This window comes from Lepidothrix coronata, unplaced genomic scaffold, assembly GCF_001604755.1.
Source record: "Lepidothrix coronata isolate B3197 unplaced genomic scaffold, Lepidothrix_coronata-1.0 Scaffold155, whole genome shotgun sequence".
In the NCBI taxonomy this organism is placed as follows: domain Eukaryota; kingdom Metazoa; phylum Chordata; class Aves; order Passeriformes; family Pipridae; genus Lepidothrix; species Lepidothrix coronata.
This window is the reverse complement of record NW_016690335.1, coordinates 251,620-273,295: the sequence shown is the minus strand read 5'-3', so window position 1 is coordinate 273,295 and position 21,676 is coordinate 251,620. Positions and strand designations below refer to the sequence as shown.

Genomic DNA, 21,676 nt, shown 5'->3' with positions numbered 1-21,676 from the left:
TATTGTCAAACTTGAAATCAAAGTCTCAGTCCCTACTAAAACTATAGTTCTTTTATTTATACATAGTAAATACTGAATATTTGAAATGTAATGAGGAAATGTGTCAGTGATGTTTAGTAACCATAAAATAATAAAAAATAAAAGAAGGGGATCTTTCAGAACAAAAAGTGGTTTTTTCTGATATTTGTTCTTTTAGAAACTGGTGACATGACCTTTCATTTGTAAACACGGGATCATTCATGCTTTATTTTGCCTTGAGAGTCTCTGCTATGATTAATTTAAGGAAAGTAATTTTGCTGGAATTAATATGATTGACAGCTAGCCAATAAAAACAGATATGAACCCTCCTTCTGAGAAGAAAAGTGGTATAAAAAAAGAGAAAAACGAGAAGAAATATTAAAAAAACTGCAAAGTAATTTGCAGCTACATATAAAACAATGCTTTTAATTTTGATGTTGTGCTGTCAGTTGTTATTTAGTTTTCAAAATTTGAGCAATAATTTAATACAGAAAATGACTATCATGGTTGGAGAGATTTTGCACATAAATACCACAATGTAATAGTCAAATGTCACTTTTGTAGAGGATATAGAGCCTTGTTCTGTTATATTTGCCCCGTAGGCAAGATATTAATTATGTAAAACCTCTAGCTCTTTTCATGTAGAGTATGCATCTCCTAAGAATACTAGACCAAGATTATCAAGGGGCATTTATAAAAACACTGGGGTGACATGATTTCCTGTCAACAAATGCATCTTCAGCAAGTCGAGATGTTTCTTGCAAATATCACAGTTTTCATAAGGAATGTTATTTGAGGTAGGCAGTAGGCTGGCTGCTAAGAATTTTACCCAGAATTTTAGAAACTAGGACCAGGTTCATGTTTAGCCTGACTTGTAATAATTCATTAAGTCAGTTTGTATTGGTCTTTTCCTTATGCAAATGTTTATATATTCTTTGAGGGAAAGTAAAAGAGACTAATATGACAAAATAAGAATCATGGACTCAACTGCCATATAAACAACCCAGCCTCAAATCTATTAACTGAATTAGACAGATAAAGGATAAGCGGTTCTTCTGTGTTAAGTAGTTCTTAAAAACTGCAAAATATAATGCAATATTTCAGCCATTGTACAATGTTACATAGGAGTTCCTATGTTGCCTTCCTGTAAGGAAGGCTATATCTAAATGGGAGGGGGAAAAAAAAAGAAAACTTATCAAGTATTCCAAAATCTCAAACTGCTCTTTTTTTTTTTTTTTTTTTTTTATTAAAACCAATTTGGATACCAGAATACTAAAGGACTTTCAATATTAGTTTCTCTGAGGTAGTTTGTTTTTAAAACATGTGATTCTTTTTAGAAAGGGACAGGTTTTGTTTAAAACACATTGAAACAAGGAACGTACGCCTTGTTCCAATCAGGAGCAGTTGTGAATGAGGCTTACATTTTAAAACACAATTTAAATTGGAGTCATTGCTAGAGATGGAAGTGGTGATATAGCTTTATGCTTTTTGTAGAAATTCCCTTGGAGGCTAATCGACCTCCCAATAACCTCTCCTGCCCAACAAAGTGTTTCTAGATTATATTTATTATGTAACAATCTATGTCTGACATTTACACGTATAGCCAGTCTTGTGATAATCAGTAGTGCATTGAACTAGTGTGCCTTAGAAAATGAAGACAGACTTCTTGGGTATGATTTCTGAAAAAGGCTCTACTTGTCCCTGAAGATTGTTTTCCCACCTTGTTTTGTAATGCGCTTTTCTTTAATGATTTTACATTTTTGGTTTGTTATATGGGAATTTATTTTGAGGGCTGGATTGTTGCCTAATGAAATGTTAGTAGTTACAATGACTGCAACAGAACTATACTCAAGTACTTCAACAGTGGTTCACCTTTTTCTCCTTTATGTCTATACCCTGACATACACATAGATTTAGACATAGAGGAAAAAATGTGGACGGAAAAGTAGATTTCAGAACCAGCAGCCTGCTATATTATTTGCATGCATATAAACTCATAAGTTTGCAAATTACGTTGACAAAGGAAAACTTACCTGCTTTAGACAGCGTCCTTATCCTTTCTCAGGAAACTGAGTGATTTTTCCATTGCAGATTTTCCCTGTTCCGGAAAGCCATCAGCTATAGTACAAAGTGCTTCATTCTGCTGCAGATCATTTCACTCTGGAGAAAGTCCCATGCATTCACATAGGCAAACTGCAGCAACTTGTTGACTGCAACCCACTTTTTATGTTCTCTATCTAATAATGCTGTGAAGAAAATTAAAAAAAAATCCGGCCTCAGTGAGCCAAGATCTTTCATATGGAATTCTCAAATCCTTGCAAAATAGGCAACAGAATATCCCAAAACATTCATTTTGCTCACTGTAGTGAACTTAGTTTCCTCTCCAGATCAGGTTTACAGTGACTCAGTCCCAAGTACAGAATATTAACACACCTCCGTCCCTTTCCCATTTCTCCTGTCCAAATCCTAGGTGACTGCTCTGCCCTAATCCTTCCACTTGACCAACATAAAATTCCTTCCCTGAATGCATGCAGTGACACAGGACAAATTAGATGCACTGTCAACAAGTACTCTTTTATATATACAGAGAAGAAACATCTGTCTTCTTCAAGCCTGAACCCTGACTGTTCTTTCCCAGGAGACATGTAACCTCTTGTGCAGCCCGAGCTCTCAGCCTCTACCTGATGCTTGGGCTTGGGCTTAACAGGTTTCCCTTGAAGTACACTTAGATTCTGGCTGCCAAAGAAATATAAACTGGAAAGGGTAACTGAGTGCAACCAAGCATTTTTGAAACTTCTCCTAAATGTCTGTCTCTTATATGAGCAAATGGGTACCTATACATTTAGAAACTGGACTTAAAAGAAGCTAAGATTTTCTCCTTATCTCACGAATTTAGTTTTTAACATGGCTGCTAAAACAATCTTGAACCCTGGTTTTTTATTTCCATTCAATACAGTAGGTTGGTGAGTAGAATTTTGATTCTGTTCTGTACATGTTCTGCTGTGTATTTCATCCCATGTTTTTGAAATACAGCCTGCTTGTGTTCCACAACAGACATACTTATGTCAGAAACAGTAGATGTATTATCGGTAATATCTTTTCTTTCCAGTGACCAGGTGTTTGAAATTGGAGTATTAGATATTTTTGGATTTGAAGAATTTCAAAAGAATACTTTTGAACAGGTAAGTGTTGATTTTTTGCTGAATGTTTAACTAACCAGTGTTTTGATCAGAATATAAATATAGATGAAGGTGAAAATTTTCTCTTAAATATTTTTTTCCCGTTCAGCCTATATGTGTGTGAATTATATCCAGATCTTTGTACAGTTGTTGATGATTTTAAAATAATCTAGTAAATATCTACCATAATGACTTTGATGAAGGATAGTATCAGCACTGAAAGACAATCTGAGGGAAATAGTGTTGTCTGTTTTCATGCTTGTGGAAGTTATATTTCAGCTAGATCAGTGAGTAGAAGGACAATACGCTGAACTGGAAGAAAGATCAAAAGGTCTTCAGATGCCTTGGAGAAAAAATAGAATGAAAATGCTACATTATGCTAAGTGCCATTATTGGCAGATTCACCTTTGTGTGACTTTACAACACATGACTTTTCAAAAAATTGAATTGCATCCATGTAAAATAAATTGAAATTTAGCTCACTAAATGCTTAAAGATCCATTTAAATATCAAACTTTCTTTAAGCTGTTTGCTTAAAGAAAGAGACATTAGTCTCTGAACACCAAAGGTCTTGTGAATTACGTATTTCAGAAAACATAAGTGACTTTACACAACACACTGAAAGAGTTCAGTTGTTTGTCAGTTCTTCAGTTGTTCATTCATTCTGTAATGTAGCAGAAGAAAACAGAATAGAAAATCAAAGCATAGAAAAGAATAGAATGGCATCATCAGGAACAAAGGAGTTGTTAATTTTTTGAAATCAGAATTTACCCCTTCATCCCAGTTAATCCATTGGTTTATGCCTCAACTTCTTCTTTCTAATGAAATAGAAGTCATAGAACCACATTAGTTCAGCCTGTATGGCATGTTTACATTGCTATCCAGTTTCTAAATGTTTGAAAGCACAAGCATGATGAGGTTACCAGTACCTTCAAAAGAGCATGTAAGAAGGCCATAAAATGTATTGCAGTTCCCCTCTCACAATGTTCTTTTTGCTGCTACAGTTCTACCTTGCTTGAACATTTGCTGGATTAAGGACTATTGATGTGTGCCAAAATTCACAGTCATTTACTCAGTGTGAATGCCTGCTTTGGGGGAAAATACAGAGTGAAAAATTAAAAACATTTTAACAGACAATATCTGAAAAAAAAATCCAAAAAACCTCCTTGTTAATAAGGAGGATAAAGTATTCTATGCAGTTTAAATGCTTCTCAAAAGAGAGGGGTGCATCTTGGGACTTACTAGTTATTTTCCTTTGACTCTGTTCTGCATTGTGTTTTTGTCATGAAACTCATATAAGATCTGCAATTGCATCATGAAATACTTTGAATTCCAACTTCTGGGGTAAGTAATTTTGTGCTTAATGACTGCAGAGGATACTTGAAGAAAAAAAAAGAGATATAAAGAAAAATGAGTAAAAAGTAATTTATGATTTCTGCATAGCAAAAATGATTATTTCAAAGTCAACTTTGCATTTTTATTTTATTTTTTCTACATAAATATATTTCAAGAGACACTTACTGTCCCTCCACCTGGACTGAAGGCATTTTGTTGAATAATATTGAGTAATAATCTGAATATTATCTCAGAATCTACTTAACTGCATTCCTGAAAAGGCAGAATAGAGGTGAGGGAATTACAGAGTTCATTCTTATATGAACTCTGTAATGCAATTAACATACCTGATTCCTGAAGTGATAGGTTGCAGTATCAATGAAAAGAACTAGTTTGTGTCGCCACGTGGTACAATGTAATCATGCAGACATACCCAAAACAGCCTGAACTTCAAAACTGGAACAGTCTAGCAGTCTAGCCTAGTTCAGTATTCTGCCTGGACTTGTTAACCCTAACAATAAACAGTCTTATTAGCCCAGATAGGGTCCTCATGCAAAACATTGCATCATGTCTGCAAACATGCCCAGTGTCAAGGCTTGTGATCGCAGAATGTTAACATTAAATGTTACAGCCAGACAGTGGTGGAGCCATAAAAATTATTTTTCAATCAAATTTAGATTAGAATATTTTAAAATGGCATTACAAAAGTAATTTTGGGGAAAATGAACCTTTTGTTTCAAATTAGCATGTGATAAGGTGTTCTGTGTGATATCTGTTTTCCTGCTTTCTTGGGAAAAAAATTACAACTGTTTTCAAGAAAAATTAAAACTTCCTGATTGCCCAAGACTGGAGACATTCCAAGTAGCTGTGTGAATCTTTCTGATGCTTCATATCAGATTAGTTGATAGATAGTCTAATATCATAATTAAGAGAGCAATAAGGTACTAAATCACGTGCATTTAAGCAATTCATTTTAATAAACTTTTTTTAGAAAAACTTTTTTTTAAAAACTGCGTCTTAAGACAGAACAGCAATATTGTGTTTTCAGGCAGACAACAATAGATAAACCAGGTAGAAACTCCAGTGTATGTGTTGGAATGACAAGACATTCGAGCATTGAAATGTCGAAGTCAAACAAAGGATTGGTCTAGGAACGACTCATGGGCAACACAGAAAAATAGATGTCAAAGGACTAGAAAAGTAAGATTAATTATGTCTACACCAAGAGTATGATAACTTCTGCAGGCAAAACAATGTGACTGACAGCTTGTCAGTAGAAAAGTTTTTTAGATGATTACGAAGAGGAAGTAATTCTTAATTAAGTGTTAAGTTTTCCTTGTACTTGGTGAGCATTGGTAAGTTTTCATTCTATAGCACATGTGTGGTACAGTATATTTATAAGACCAAAAAAAAAGATGTGTAGTTCTAAAATAACAGTAAATAAGTGTGTGGAATAAGCAATAGTGAGTGGAGTTCTGATTTTTGATATGAAATTTAAAAGCTGAAACGTAAGAAGCAGTATTTTTAGAAGCCACAGTCTGAAAGAGTCATTGCTCAATAAAGACTGAAAACTTCTGAATTACCAGGACTCAATGAGGTACTGTTTGTCAACTGAGCTGTGGTAAATTACTACAGTACACTTTTATCTCACCCCGTTACAATTTACAGTCACTTCCTAGCATTGATCATTAGCTTGAGAACAGTGTTTTCCTAGAACAGCTGCATACCTGCTGTGCCAGAACAGCTTTGTATACAGCCACAGTGGAACATGGTCAGAAGTGAGCACAGATTTCTCTTTCCTGTTCTATACAGAAATGACCTTCATTTTGTGGTAATTTCAGGAAATATGAGTGCTCTACCAAAAATAGCAGTTGCAGATTTCAGTGTTAATTTTCAGTGTTTTCCTAGGTTTCCCTGTTTGAGAGGGACTATATTTGTTTACGATTTAATCTGCACCTTTTTAAAAGTAGTAATATCTACTTCTCTTCTAGTAGAATTTAAAACTAGGTTAGATCTTATTCATGGTTACTTCACAGCACAACTCCAAATAATACAGTCGAGGAATGCTACAATCTTCATTATACCCTTGTGCTAGTGTATTTTTTGACCACAAACTGAACAAACTCATGACCAATGAACGTAACAAACAATAAACAGGAGGGATAGTTGCCTGTACCATTTCCCCCCAATTTTTTTCTAAGAAAACTGTATTATAGGAGAGAAACCAGACTTCAGACAGCAAGAATAGCCTTTCCTTGCCCTGCAGAAAGTCAGGTCTTTCTAACAAAATGGAGGTCTGTAGTTGTGGAATCATAGAATGACAGAATATGCAGAGTTGGAAGGGACCTACAAGGATCATCGAGTTTAACTTCTGGCCCTGCACAGGACCATCCCCAACAGTCACACCTTGTGCCTGAGAGTATCATCCAGACTCTTCTTGAACGCTGTCAGGCTTGGTTCTGTGACCACTTCCTTGGGGAGCCTGTTCCACTGCCCAATCACTCTCTCTTTGGGTGAAGAAACTTTTTCTAATCATAAAGACCAATAATGCAGTAAAATGGACTCTTCTCTCTCTGATGTCTAATTCAAGTGGTAATCTGAAAAACATATTTAGTTCTTGCTAAATAACACGTTCAACTCTTGGATAGTATTTTGCCTCTGTAGGCCTCTTAAATTTTGCAGAAGAAACTGTGCATATATTATCCTTTTTATAGGAAATATAAGTGATTTATCTGGATTAGTACTGTAGGTCGCTGGAACAGTCAAGTGTCTCTTGACTCCCATTCAACTCTATACCCATTAAAGTTTGTGCACATTATCTGTGTGATGCAGTAGAGCTCTGGGAGAGGCACAGCTTCCATGGCAGTTCCGTGCAGCATATCTCTCGTGTCAGGAGCCAACTGGATCTGAGAGCAGGGACCATTGCCTGCCCCATTCAGGACTTTTCTACTTTACCATTGTGACTGTGAAGTAGAGATTGTAGAACCCAGCTGTGTTGAAATTTTTGCCTATGTCTATTATTAGGTGTTGTAGATTTTAACTTGTCAGTGTGTTATTTCTGTAGTTAACTCTGCTGACACTACATTTTGTCATGTAACCTTTCCTAGCCAAAACAACCATAACAGATTATTTTATATTAAATTGTATTGTCTCAGACATTAGACATTCAGCATTTAACAAGGAAAAATAATGACATATTTTTAAGTCAGAGTTGCTAGTCTCCATGTTAAGGTGTCACCTGGGATTGGCCCCTGGGAAGGGCTTGGGGGATCCCAGGAAAAGCTGAGGAGAGCTGTAAAAACCTATTCCTGCCCTCAGGGCCCTGGCGATCCTGTGTTTTAATTTGTTCCTCGACCCAGTTCCTGAGGATCTCAGACTCCTGCATGGCTTTTGTCATAGTGCGCTCTTTCCTCTAAGTCTCTTTGGTCTTTTTTTGTAGTGCACACTTTTCTTTCGATTTGTACAGGACACTATTGTCTGTCCAGTGTTCCAGTCAGCTACTGGAAAAACAGTGTTACTCAGTTTTAAAGCTGGCTTATCATGTACCTGACATTAAAGTGTGTATTTTTTTTCTTTATTCTTTTATGGTAGATGCCTTGTGGACAAAAATAAAATAATTTATCTCAAACTGAGATTCTGAGCTCAATTCAGTTTGTGATTGATTAGTGAAATGCTGCACAAGGACATTTATTATCTGATATCTTACTTTTCCACAGTGGCACCCATTTTTATCCTACAGTACTTTGCTTATGTTCAGCATTATGAGTGAAAAAATTAATTCTGAAACTATTTCAGAATTAATTCTGAAATAGATTCAGAATTAATTAGTTTCAGAACAATTCCAAACTCTTTCAAGAAAAGATTGTTGTTACTTGAGGTTTGTTTTCTTGTTTGTTCAGTACTTTTATATATACAAAATCAAGTAGGGGACTATTCCACTTGAATAGTATTGAATAGTGCCCCTTTTTTGAGGGGCTTTTCAGACCCTCCTTTGTGGAAGGCTTCTCAGATGACAGGCATCTGTAATAAAGTTTTAATGTAGCACTTTTATGTCATTTGCGGAACACAGATCAGCTAAAGGCAACTGACCCCAGAGATTACATGGATTCCCAGTGAAATAAACATCTTCTGACAGAGGTAGAAGGACTACATTTGAATTTGTGTTGGAGCTGCATGGAGAATCTGTGTTAGATCCTATTAGCCCTAATAAGCAATGGAAGAAACATTATGGGTCCTGGTTTTGTCATAAATTCTTTAGAAATATTTTGATTGGTACTACAGATAAAGAAAAGGATGTTGAAATATTTGGGTAGCAGATATAAAGAGGAACAGTAATGAAGATACTTCTGAAAAATCAGTGAGTATCAACCTTAGGTGAGTCTAACCTCAGGAAAAAGAAAATGATTCTGATTTTCATTATCTTTCATTTTAATTATCTTTCATTTTTGAGAAATGCTAGAGCACTCTAGCAGATTAAATTTGTCATTGTAGCATCACTATCTCAGGCCACAACATAGGGCCCGATAGATGTATTGATACGACAACTGTAAGCTTTACTCTGTGCTCTGAATACACATACCCTGGGAGAGCTAATCCCTCTGCATGATCAAAGGATGTAAAGGAGCTTTCCAGAAGGTCTTTATATCCATCCTTTCCTCACTGATTGACAGTCACCAAGTTTTCTTTTCACAAATTCCCTTTTGTGGTTACGCCTTTTCAAATAGACATAAGAGCAGGAAAAGTGAACAGAGTAGAGAGCAGGAAAATTTCATTAGTCATAGGCGCTTTTCTGTCTTTAGAGCACAGTACAATTTTTGTATTCTACCTAAATTTTTATTTAGCGTAAATAGTGCAAACTGGTCAAATGTGGTAAAAGAGAGATCAAGCTAATACTGTTTAATATGATGAATATTTACTGCTTTTACAGTATATGCCACTATAATTTCTTCCAAAATCTACAATTTGGGTGATGCTTTCTCTATACTTGAACAAGAATATTTTTTCTTCTAAAAATATTCTAAAATGACTTTTTAAAGAAGACTTGGACAAATATATGGTGTATTTGTTTTCACTGAGACATGATAGTGAGTTAAGATTAGAAAGAAAGAGAAGAGAAGGTAGAAAGCCATACAGAAGAGATATAAAATGGAGCCCATGAGATGAATGTCAAGAACAGTTTAACAATGTTTAATGACAAAAAGTACCATAGGTCATGTTAAGTACTGCTGCAAGGTAAAACAAATATATAGTTCTTAAAGGTAAATACTTGTTTTAGGTCAAAATTTCTTTGAGTTTTTTTTTTATTACTGCTATATTTCCATCTAATTTTCATGGGTGCAATTAAATGCATGTTTTAAAAAATCCGGGTCTCTGAACTTTTCGGATCTTTAGACAGAAAATACATCATTGTTTTATGTAATACTTAGGAGACATGAAGCAAAAGAAGTTGAGTTACAAAGCTACTTTAGTTCATTTTCATCCCACTTCTACATTTCAGCTGTTGTAACTGTTATGTCAACTGGTGTCAAACTTTTAATTTGAAATACTCATTTTATTTCCTTTTCCCAGGAGGTTGTATAAAACAATGAAATGGAGAATGATAGGATCAGAATGTCTTGCTTTACAGCAGGCCCAGGCTGGCGTCCTGGTTCTCATTCTGCAGAGCTGTTATTCTCAGCCACTGCTAGAGAGAGCAGCTTGCAGTTTGTATAAGTGCTTGAACTTGATTTCTGGTTGGGTTTGCGGTACCTTACTGTCATCAGTCTGCCAATCTGAATGACAGTGTTGCTTGTGTTGGTAAGAAGCACACCAGTGTATGCCGTAATACACTGATCAGTAGAATTTAAAATTGTGGGGGTTCTTTTATCATCCAAGCATGAATGTTTTAATAAACTACTATTCCTTTTTTTTTTTTTTTGGCACTCAAAACCAGTGCTATTTATTAGATCTTTTTAAGACGTCTCAGACAGTCTTTCCCTTGGTAGTTCAATAATTTTGCTGCACAGTCAGGTTCTCAGGTACTTTCTTCTTTTTTTAATGTATTTTAAGAGATTGGCTCAAGATTAAAAGTAAGCTTGAGTTTATAGGGATTTTGACAACTTTTCTTATAGTAAAATATACCTGTGTAAAATTGAATGACTTGGTCCTCTAAATAACTCATCTGCAAATAAAGGTGCACACAGCATGCGTCACTTCAAGGCTTTACCATATCCGGCAAATATAAGCTTGTCTGCCTTATAAAATAATGTTAAGAAGCTTTTGGAAAGATTTTGTAGTTAGAATTAGAATTCCAAAAGTGACCAGTAAAGAACGTTTTGCCTGCTACAGCTTAAAAAAGCTGTCTTTTCTATTGAAATAGTAGATAGTGTAAATCTATTGTATACTTCCATTGTTAGTAAAATAAGATAATAATCTGAACCGTTATAAATCCCACTTTGAAAGAAATAATGGTTTTATTTCAGTCTGTCTTTTGTCTGCACTATCATGCATTGGTAAAAACAGTTAATAATAGACATTTGGTTGTAAAATGGGGTTTTGTCTTATTTCTTCTTACTGTTATTCACACTGATCTATTTCGTTGTATAACAAGTGCAAGTTGACTATACTTACATAATGTGTTAATGGAAAATTCAGGCAGCTATTACACATTACTTGGGTTCTCTTTCTTCATCTGGATGTTAAGCCAGGTAATTTTAGGATTGATATAAATACTTCATACTTTTTAATATGCTGGTGGAATTGCTTTTACACACTTTATTCATGAAAGATACAGTTTATGGCCAAGACAAATACGTGACTAGTTTAGCCTGAAAAGACACTGTGTGCAAGCATTCCTTGCATCATTCCTCGTACGAAGTGTTCTTCCACCCTTTTAGGAGTTTCTGTTTTCTTAATTTCTTGGTCATAGCTGGTATAGCACTGGAGAAGATTTTAGAATTTCCACTGAAATTTCCACTCCAATGTCAATAAAACAGTTAAAACATTTATTCCACAAGGTTATTAAATATTTACCTATTTTTGCAGGTGAGCTTTGAATAAAATATGAAAAGACCCAAAATAAACTGATACAACTCCCACCTGTTTTTAATTGAAAATCGGATTTCTATGAATCTATTTAGTTTGCAAAACTGGCACTATACCTCCTATATGGCAATCAAATAAAAATTTTGAGAAACTTCTACATTATTTATCTGTTCAAACTTTGAACTTTACAATTGAACACCGTTTTCTTGCCAACCTGCCCTTAGAATGTCTCTAAAATGGAGAGCAACACTAGTAAAATATCCCTAGGTGTTTTATAACATGTATTTGGGTAAAACAGAATGAGTTCTTCAGAAACTGCTTTAGACTTCAGTGGCATTATATGTGGAAAGAGAGTTTGAATGTCTTTGTTAGCATTGAAATAACTGCAGAGTCAGGATCCTAAACAAATATGTAGTTATTTTTTTCTAAACGCACGTTACATTTGTAGAGGCTTCCTGAATATAAAATGCAGAAGAATATTAAATTTATAAGTAAAGTTGCCTCACTTCGATCAATGGAATTAGTGTAAATTTGCACTATATTTGATAATGCTGGTATTTGATAATTCTTATGTGGAATTCGCAATGAACTGTGCAGGCAGAAATCTGTGTATTCCCAATTTTGTAGTAATAGCTGTTAAAATATAAATTTCCCTAGGGTCTTGCTAAATCTATGATCTACCAAGAGATAACATATTGTGGATTGACATTTCATCAAATTCAATATTAGATGTGCAGTAAAACCTACATCAATGAATTATCCAGTAAATTTCTAATACGCTTGTTTTTCTTCATTTTACAATAGCTGTGTGTCAACATGACCAATGAGAAGATACACCAGTACATCAATGAAGTGCTTTTCTTACAAGAGCAAGCTGAATGTGTACAAGAGGGAGTTGCCATGGAAACAGTGTATTCTCCTGGTAACCATACTGCAGCCTTGGATTTTTTCTTTCAGGTAGTTTCCAGATCCATTTTACAGCATGTATATTTATACACTGTCTCTGCATGTTAGATTAATACAACTTTGCTTGCATTTTCCGATTTATGAATCTTCAGATAAGGTTGTGGGTCCAAAGAGACTGTAGCTCAGGGGCTAACAGAGCTTGCTAACAGTCCAGGGATGAAGAAGATGCACCAGAAACTCCTTGTCTGTACCGATTAATGCGTGGCATCTGTGTGTCATGGCATGTTGTTAATGCAGCTGTAGGACTGATGAGTCTCTGTTGAAAGCCTGACAGTTTCTTAAGTAACTGAAGCTAGTTTCTTGAGTACAATTTCTAGGAAGGAAGTAATTTAATCAGTTTCCTAGAAGATCATCAATAGTGACCATTTTTGGCAATTGAAATATTGTTCCTTACGTCTCTTATAGAATTATCTTCTGTGCATAGCCTTGAACACTTACCAAAATATTTTAATCTTTTTATTTTTCCTTTTCTTTGAGTTGATATGTGTTTCTGTTTAATAAATTACACAGTGTATTACTATACAAGGAACAAGTGAAATTCTATTGCTCCTATATAAAATGAGAAAAATCTATTTTTCATTTCAGAAACCATCAGGCTTTTTGTCAATGCTGGATGAAGAAAGCCAATCTGTTTGGTCAGTGGAACAAAGTCTTTCTAAACGCATTCAGTGTTACCTGGATACATCAGACACAAATACAGTATATTCCTCCACAAAAGATGGAAATGGTAACCTTGCCCCAAAGGATCTGGGATCCACCTTCACTGTTATGCATTATGCTGGGAGGGTAAGTTGTTTGAATGATCATTTACATGCAGTTAATGAAAAAAGTAAACAAAACAAAAAATTACATAGCTTCTCCAACTCCTGGCTGTAAATAACAATTCACTGTCAAGTGATAAATTTTCCGAGGACAATTTAGAATCTCAGTGCAATATCTGGTGTATAAAATCTGTAACTTATAGCATGCAGGATTCAGGCTACCTAATTCTGGCTCCTAAATTGTATCTTCACTGTGAGCATTTCATGTAGAAGGAGATGATTCAGATCCCTTAACATAAATGTTTAATGCCATTTTAATTGGCTGTCACTTTGCCTTCAAATGTTCCAGAACAGTAGAGGTTCCCTGTAGATCCTTTGCTGTATATGTAGATACCTGGAATACCAGCATGCATCTGGTAAAAAAATCAAAAACAAAGCCCCCATGTTTTTGTTAGTAGTCATAATATTTTTTTCCTTTTTTTTTTCCCTTACAAAACCCCAGAACGTAGTAAGTGTCTTTCAATATGGCTGTAAAATAAGATGAATATTGTGCATTCCCCCTTCTGCAGTGTTCATGGAAAAAGTGTAATTATTTTAATTCTTTTAAATAGGCCTTTTATCCTTTTCTTTCCAATGCTTCATTTTCACATGGTCTCCACCACCACCCACAACTCAAAGCAAGCAAATTAGGCATGTATTAAGAGGGATAATAATTTTTTTAGATAGTCTGACAGATTGGCCCTTCTGAGATTAATCTGACATTCTGCCACTTCTCTCTGTTCAAAACATGGTATTTGAAATTAGCTAAGGAATGTAAATTATATGGGTACAATATAACAGGCTCTTAGTTATCACTTTACCAAAATTTCCATTGAAATCATGTCAGAACATAGACCAAAGACTGCAGAAATCAGTCTTCACATCTGAACAACTTGTTCTGTGTACTTTCACACTTTCTAAGCCTTATGCAGATGATTCTATGAGATATCCATCCACTGATGGAATCCCTTAGAAGCTTTGTGAATAGCATGTTTAGAAATTATTTATCTCATCATCATGGCTAGGCTTCGCGAACGAAGATTTAGGAAGGCTCTATCCACATTTGTTACAAGCACGCTGGTGGCTAATGAGGCCAATACGAGATAGACATGTCTGATTGCAAAAGGCACAGCAGAGAGGCTCCTTAGGTGGTATCAACAAGACACGATTCTTTCTGCATTGTCTTTTCTCCTCGAGAGTGATCCTGCGTGCGTTCTCAAAGGAAACAGCAGCGTTATAGATAATGTGTCTCCAGGCCTCCCGATTTGAGGCCAGAGTAGACCAGTTATGGTGATCAATATGGCCAAGGCTGAGATGTTGTTTCAGGGAGTCCTTGTATCTTTTCTTCGGGGCTCCTCTCATGCGGCAGCCGGTGGCAAGTTCACCATAAAGCAGGATCTTAGGGAGGTGGTGGTCCTTCATCCTTGAGACGTGCCCTGCCCAGCGCAGCTGCGTTCTCAGTAACATGGCCTCAATGCTTGTGACTGCTGCTTGCTCTAGAACAGATGTATTGGTCACATAATCTGACCAGTGGATGTTTAGGATTGTACAGAGGCAGCATTGATGGAAGCGTTCTAGGAGATGCAGGTGGTGGCGGTAGATGACCCATGATTTGGAACCATATAAGAGAGTAGACAGCACTATGGCTCTGTAAACACTGATCTTGGTACTTTTCTTCGAGTGTTTATTACGCCATACTCTATTATGGAGTTTTCCAAAAGCACTGTATGCCTTTGCTAACCTGTTGTCTATCTCTCTGTCAATCTTACCATCCAAGGAGATGAGGCTACCAAGGTAATTAAACTGTTGGACTGATTTGAGCTCTGATTGGCGAATGGTGATATGGGGATGATGGAAGAGTTCCTGAGGTGCAGGTTGATAGAGAACTTCTGTCTTCTTTAAGCTGACTTCCAGCCCAAAGAGCTCAGCAGCGTCTGTGACGCAGGATGTTAAACGCTGCAGAGCTGCTTCTGTGTGGGCAACAAGGGTGCCGTCATCAGCATAAAGCAGCTCCCAGACAAGATGGTTTAAGGTCTTGGTGTGGGCCTTCAGTCGCCTTAGGTTGAATAGGCTTCCATCGGTACGATTTCGAATGTAGATACCGTCCTGATCATCGAGGCCTGCCATGGCCCTTTGGAGCATCATGCTGAAAAAGATTGTGAATAGGGTTGGTGGGAGAACGCAGCCTTGTTTCACACCATTAGTTATTAGAAAGGGCTCAGAAAGTGCATTGCTGTTTCTGACTTGGCTATGCTGATCCTCATGGAGTGAGATGATAATTTTAAGGAACTTGGGGGGCAACCTAAGCGTTTCAAAATCTGCCACAGACCTTTTCTGCTCACAGTATCAAAAGCCTTGGTGAGGTCGACAAAGGTTACATAGAGACCTTTGTTCTGTTCCCTACACTTCTCTTGCAGTTGTCTGAGAATAAATACCATATCTGTGGTACTCCTGTTGGCTCTGAAACCACACTGACTTTCAGGTAGAATTCCTTCTGCTATAGCGAGTATTAGTCTGTTCAAGAGTATTCTTGCCAGGATTTTGCCAGCAATGGAGAGCAGAGTAATACCATGGTAATTTGAGCAATCTGATTTAATTCCTTTCTTCTTATACAAAGTGATGATGACATTATTTATCTACTGCGCGTCAAAACAACCACATCATGATCATATACACTGCGTTGTTTATAAATGTAACTGCAAGTGTTATTAGTTGATGACTTTAAATAGTAGGTCACTTTAAACCTGAAATCTCAGTAAAGTCTGTTATCCGGCAGAACCTGACTTTTCTCAGGATTTGATGGCAGCACATGATACATACCCTCCATTAAAGATACATGGGAACTGCAGGTGCTTCGATATAACCAGACAACTGACACCTGGATGCTCCTCTCTTTACCTAAGCAACAGGCAGAAGGAATGAGTTCGATGAGGAAGAAATTGGGCAGCTATGATAAAGTCTTTTGATTAGAATTCATATTACAATTCTCAAATAAATACGGTATCTTTTCTGCTGTTTATTGTGACAGATAATCTTTCCCTCACATGATTTTTAAAATCAGTTTAAATTCTGAAGGGAGTTCTTAGTGGTTGCTAGGGTAAGAACACCAGAAAAATAACTAATCTATGCTGCTAAAGGTACTGGATGACACACTTTTTGCTATGATGACTATTTGAGGTAGATTTATACTGTTGAACACTCAGTCAGTTGACTATTTGTAGTGGGAATTCATATGATGTGTGTTAAAAACTTGTCTGCAAGTCTCCAAAAACAGACTTGCTGACTCTGTCATATCTCAGGATAACACTGTATGTCCTGAGCTCTCCAGAACAGATCAGAGGTTGGAATATGCATGCTTAGGCTTCCTTAACTAGATTAGGATCCTTTACAGCGGTATAGATGAGGACAGGTCTATTTTGTGACTCTTCATTTGGAAATGAAGCTGATGGAAGTCTCGAGTTGTGTTCTGACGCAAGCAAATTTGTTCCTGCCCAATAATAGAAATGTGGTAATTATGGAAAGGATTAAGACTATTTGGGTAGTGCTTAAATTCCTAACCTAAATACTCTGAATAACTGCCTGGAGGTTCTTCTTTCATCACAAGGCCTTCTACTTAGACTCAAATTATTTGCCAGAGTTAAGTGGTTTGAATACCTCCACTATTGGGAATGTGGGCACACAGTGGTTAAATAACAGTACAACCAAGAACTGGCCATAAACTCCAGATGTCTAATTTCATTTATAAACTTTTTTGTACTTGTTATGTAAGTAGTTTTTAATGCAGTTTGTTTATACAAATTTATCACAATAGCTCCAGAAAGTTCCATACCCCAAAACCTGACATGGAAGCAGCAGCAAGGCAGCTGCATTAAAATCACAACCAGTCTAATAAGGACATTTCTTCAAAATGAAAGAAATATTTGTCTTATTCTGTGAAGAAGCACTTGAAAGATTTGTTAAGACCAACATTTCAGGTGCCTAGTTCTGAAAGTTAAACTGTGAGTGGTAAAGAGGACACTTTTCATTAACATGTTTTTTAGCCTTGCATGGTTGTTTAGATTTTGTGTTATAACATAGACACTTGGTTTGACCTTTTCCTAATAATAGTAATGACATTTAATCTAAAAGCATGAACAAATAGACAACTCTCCAAGTAATGTAAATTCACACATTCTTTCGAAGTCAATGGAGATCCTTTGATTTACATTGGCCAAGGAACTATTCCAGAGTCAGGTTGTTCTTTGCATCCTTACAGTAGTAAAATGCTTGGCCCTGCCAGAACAGGAAAGTTCTCTTGCAAGTGTTTAACTCTCCTTGCTTTAATAGTGATTGAGCAAAATCCTTAAAGACACTTGCATTTTTGATATCTTGTGGAACTGTTATCTTGCTTTCACAGATTGAAATTTCCAGTGATTTATGAAATGTATTTACATAAACTCTGATGATAGTATGATTGTACTAAGTGACACAAATTGAGTTTATTCTGATCCTAGTATGTCTTCATAAGTTGATAACTTGAATATGAAAAACTAAGATTTAAACTGCTGATGCTGTTCTTTAGATTGTGCTATTACTATATTTAGTAGCTTTTTATAGAAGTAATTTGTGATTTATTCTTTATAAAAATTCTTCAGGTATCAGCTTAAATATATCAGCATTTATTGGCACTCAAAAATAAGCATTCATAAAGTATAGTTTGGCAGGTTTTGAGAGCCATTTTTATAGTCTGACATCAATTAAGTGAGTCTAAAGTAAGTGAAGTGAGGAGCAATCTTATTCTGCGTTGTTGCTTTCAGAGATCTCAAAATTTAAAACAAGGGGGCTTGATTTTATTCCGACTTACCACAGTTTTTCACTGATTGTAACTCCTTTAACTTGGTAAAGCTTCTCATTATTTACATGAGTATAACTGAAAGATGAATCAGACGCAAAGGATAGAGAAAAATCTACCAGTAAAATGTGACAGGTAATTGCACATAAAAATTTTCACTTCTAGGATTAATCATTTACATTCAGGTGATGTGTCTAGGCTGGCAGTTGTGGAGGAAGTCATACTGAATGCAGGTCTGTGTTAGAAGGTGAAGGCAGACATCCTGGTTTCTCTAGGTAACAAAAGGTGTAACCACAGTGTAGTTCACAGTCAGTCTGAAAGAACTGCTACTCTGAGTCATCTAGAGAAAAAAAAAAAAAGCTAATGTTCTATCTTGGCCCTGGTATGAACCTCTTATGACCCATGTAGTTTGAGCTCCTTTTCATCAGTACTGTATGTCCAGAATGAATTGGGTTCACTTCTTTACTCAGACACTTACAGTAGTATTTTAGCAATTTAGAAATGCAGTTACGCTGGAAAATGCAGTTATTAACAATAATTCCTCAGTGAAAAAACCTTTTTTTATGTATTTAATTGGGATTGACAGACCACATCTTGTGAACAAAACTGATATCTCTAGCTTTATATTATGAGAGAATTACAGTTGATACAGATGTGTCCATGCAGTTTTAAACACCTCTAATATGTTCATACCTTAAATTTTTTTGGTCAGGATACTCACAGAAAGAATATCTTTTCTTCCACTGTCAAGTCTTTTTGATTGATTGTAGTCATGAATTTTCAGGTATTGCCCATTTCCTTAAGTTTTATGCTCAGAAGCTTTTTCCGAGACTAAACATGGCATCTTATTGAGCGAAGCATAATGAGCCTTAGACCATTCCAGAAAAAGCAGTACCAAGAGAAAAAGAAGAAAAGATAATGGATCAGAAGTAAAAAAAAAAAAAAAAAAAAAAGAAAAAGAAACCATGAGTTTGAAGTGAGACAAAGAATGTGTGTAAGGGAAAAAAAATCCAAATAATTTGGAATCCATTTTCTGGCTGAAGCAATACTTTGGTAAAATCTGTGTGCATGATATCATTCTGAGAGACCCTGGATTTTTTTCTTTTCTTTTCTTTTGGAACAAAAAGAGAAGAAAACACTATACACAAGTTAACTGCTGCACATGGAAGAAATCAGCACAGGGGTGAGATTTTTTTTTTAATGGAGTCTGGGAGTGAATACTTTATTACACTAATGTGACAGAATGATTCAGTGGAAGAAAGAAAATGAATTTTCCCTCATTTCTCTTGAATTTTCCTATTATGCCTGCACAGTATTAAATCTCTCTTTTTCTTCATGGGCAATGATACATTGCTCATGAACACACATGAACACATGCTTAGCAAAGGCCACTGTGAGCATTAATACTTTATCTTACCAAGAATTTTACTTTATCTCCCAGTTTTAATTTTACAGCTGAACAAAATCCTACAATGCCTTGACATATTATGAGTCTTTTCTAAGAGCTATGTAGTGTCTTGTTATCTGAGTGCTGTACGACAAAAAGCTTATCAGTTCTGTTCAGACAGAAGGTAGAGAAGAGTGATTTAGGGCTTTTATGACAAAAAAAACCCCAAAACTGGTGGGAGGCTTTATCCAAAGGTTGTTTAACACATTTCCCTGAACACTGGCAGTTTGATCTCTTCTGGAAAAAATCTGCTCATCTGGGCATTACTTTGTTTCTGATGCCTAACATGAATGTGGGTATCCTCAGATGCTTCTCACACAGACTGTCTGCCTGGCAGCAGTGAGAGAAGAGGCACGCTGGTTCCACACTACACCTTGCAAGCTTGCCACATCTGACCATCAGTCGAAACTATACTAAGAATCTGTAATACTGAATTTCTAGGTTTTTTTATTGATAACATTAATATTTACATTGCAGGCTCTCATGTACTGAAGGGCTTCATGTGAATTATATCTTTGAACTGTTGAATGTACCAGTAGTCATGATTTTTGAAGAATAGCATTCCCATCATCAAATTTTTTCAAGGACACAAAGTTTTTTATTTTTTAAAACTTTATGGAAGAATTAACATATCAATAAGTAGATCTGAAATATATTGTCTTAGCACAATGCCAAGAGACACATATAAAGGTATTTAACATACTGGTATTAGAGATAATTAACTATTTTCCCCATTGTTCATGAAATCTGAATAATAGATTGTCGTAATTTAAGCTTTCTGCAGTTTAAATTAAATTTGAATTTAAAAATTAGATAAGCCCCTTGTCACTGTTTGCCTTGCCATTGTTTTGACTTATAGTACTATAATAAACCAATCAGACCTAAAGACCAACTTCTTAGCTCTATAAACAAGTGCACATAATGTCCTTTAAGTGCAGATCAATGTCTGTTCCATTTCTCAGGTACATGCATTTCAAAAATACCTCTCAGCTGTCAGCTCACCTTCACCGAGGCAGTCTTCTCTGAAATGCCTTATATATCCCAGGCTGACTCTGAAACTGAACCTCTAAATCAACAGACAAAAGGAGTTGCATTAATCAATAAAGATGCTTTCATTTACTCTTTTTTTATCCCAGGCTGAATCTTCAGACTTAACAATCAAGTCAATCTAGTCTAATCTATAGTACGAAGGCTTATAAAGGTTACTTGACTGATTCTAGTTTTCACACAGTCAAGGTAGTTGTGCTTTTTCTCCCTTTCTCTGTCTCTTTCTTTCTTTAAGTAGACTTGATTTGGGACTTTTACTTACAATAAAAAATAATAAAACACTTCCCTCCATCCTCCTATTTTGTTTATAAATATTTGGTTGTTTCAAAATACCATTCTGTCACTCACATTTAAGTACGGACAGAAAATTAGCAACTACAAGTGACCTTTTATGCAATGAAATTGTCCTTGAATATATCTCAAAAATTTTCCTTTTACTACATGAACTGATGATTTTCTTATTAACTACACATTCAAAACCGTGAGTTTCTGAGCTATATTTTGCCATTAAAATAGTAAAATTTTCTCTTTTAAGTGTTAATGCAGACAAATCATTCTTAATATTCCAGGTGGCATTTTCCTAGCTGGTTTTAGGATTCCTGCTGAATTTGCCATTAGCCATGAGTGCTTTTGACCTGTCCCAAGATATAAAAACTATTTACAAAAAAAAAAGTATTTTAAGGAATTGATGAAAAACATGTGTAAAGCTGGTCCTGTTGATAAAATATATTGGGAAATCCAATAAACTTTGAGAAAATTCCTTACCTCAGTCAGATGTTATGACAGAGGATACTTTAATTCAGAAGAGAAGAGGTACAGTCTACTGATTTTAGGGCATGAAGATAATTAATGAAGCAAATAGGCTTTGTTTGAATTTTGTCTCCCCAGATTACTATGCACTGTGCTTGAGTGCCAACCAATGCAGGGTTTTGGCCAGATTAACTTTAGAAACCCCGTGGAAGAAAACTGAGCGAAATGTATGTGCTTTAGTTGGTATGTAGTTTGGCATCTCTGTTGAGGGCAGGATTAA

The 21,676-nt window shown here is 35.8% G+C and overlaps 1 protein-coding gene across 4 annotated transcripts in view; it reads left to right on the top strand.

The window, feature by feature from the left end:
- The window catches only part of MYO16 (myosin XVI), a 361,587-nt gene that overhangs the window by 240,287 nt on the left and 99,624 nt on the right, over positions 1-21,676 (top strand). For all 4 annotated transcript variants that reach the window (XM_017828978.1, XM_017828980.1, XM_017828979.1 and 1 more), the window contains exons 21-23: positions 3,128-3,200; positions 12,360-12,512; positions 13,107-13,307. In XM_017828978.1, the coding sequence (XP_017684467.1) occupies positions 3,128-3,200; positions 12,360-12,512; positions 13,107-13,307 (427 nt within the window). The remainder of the gene's footprint in view (positions 1-3,127; positions 3,201-12,359; positions 12,513-13,106; positions 13,308-21,676) is intronic.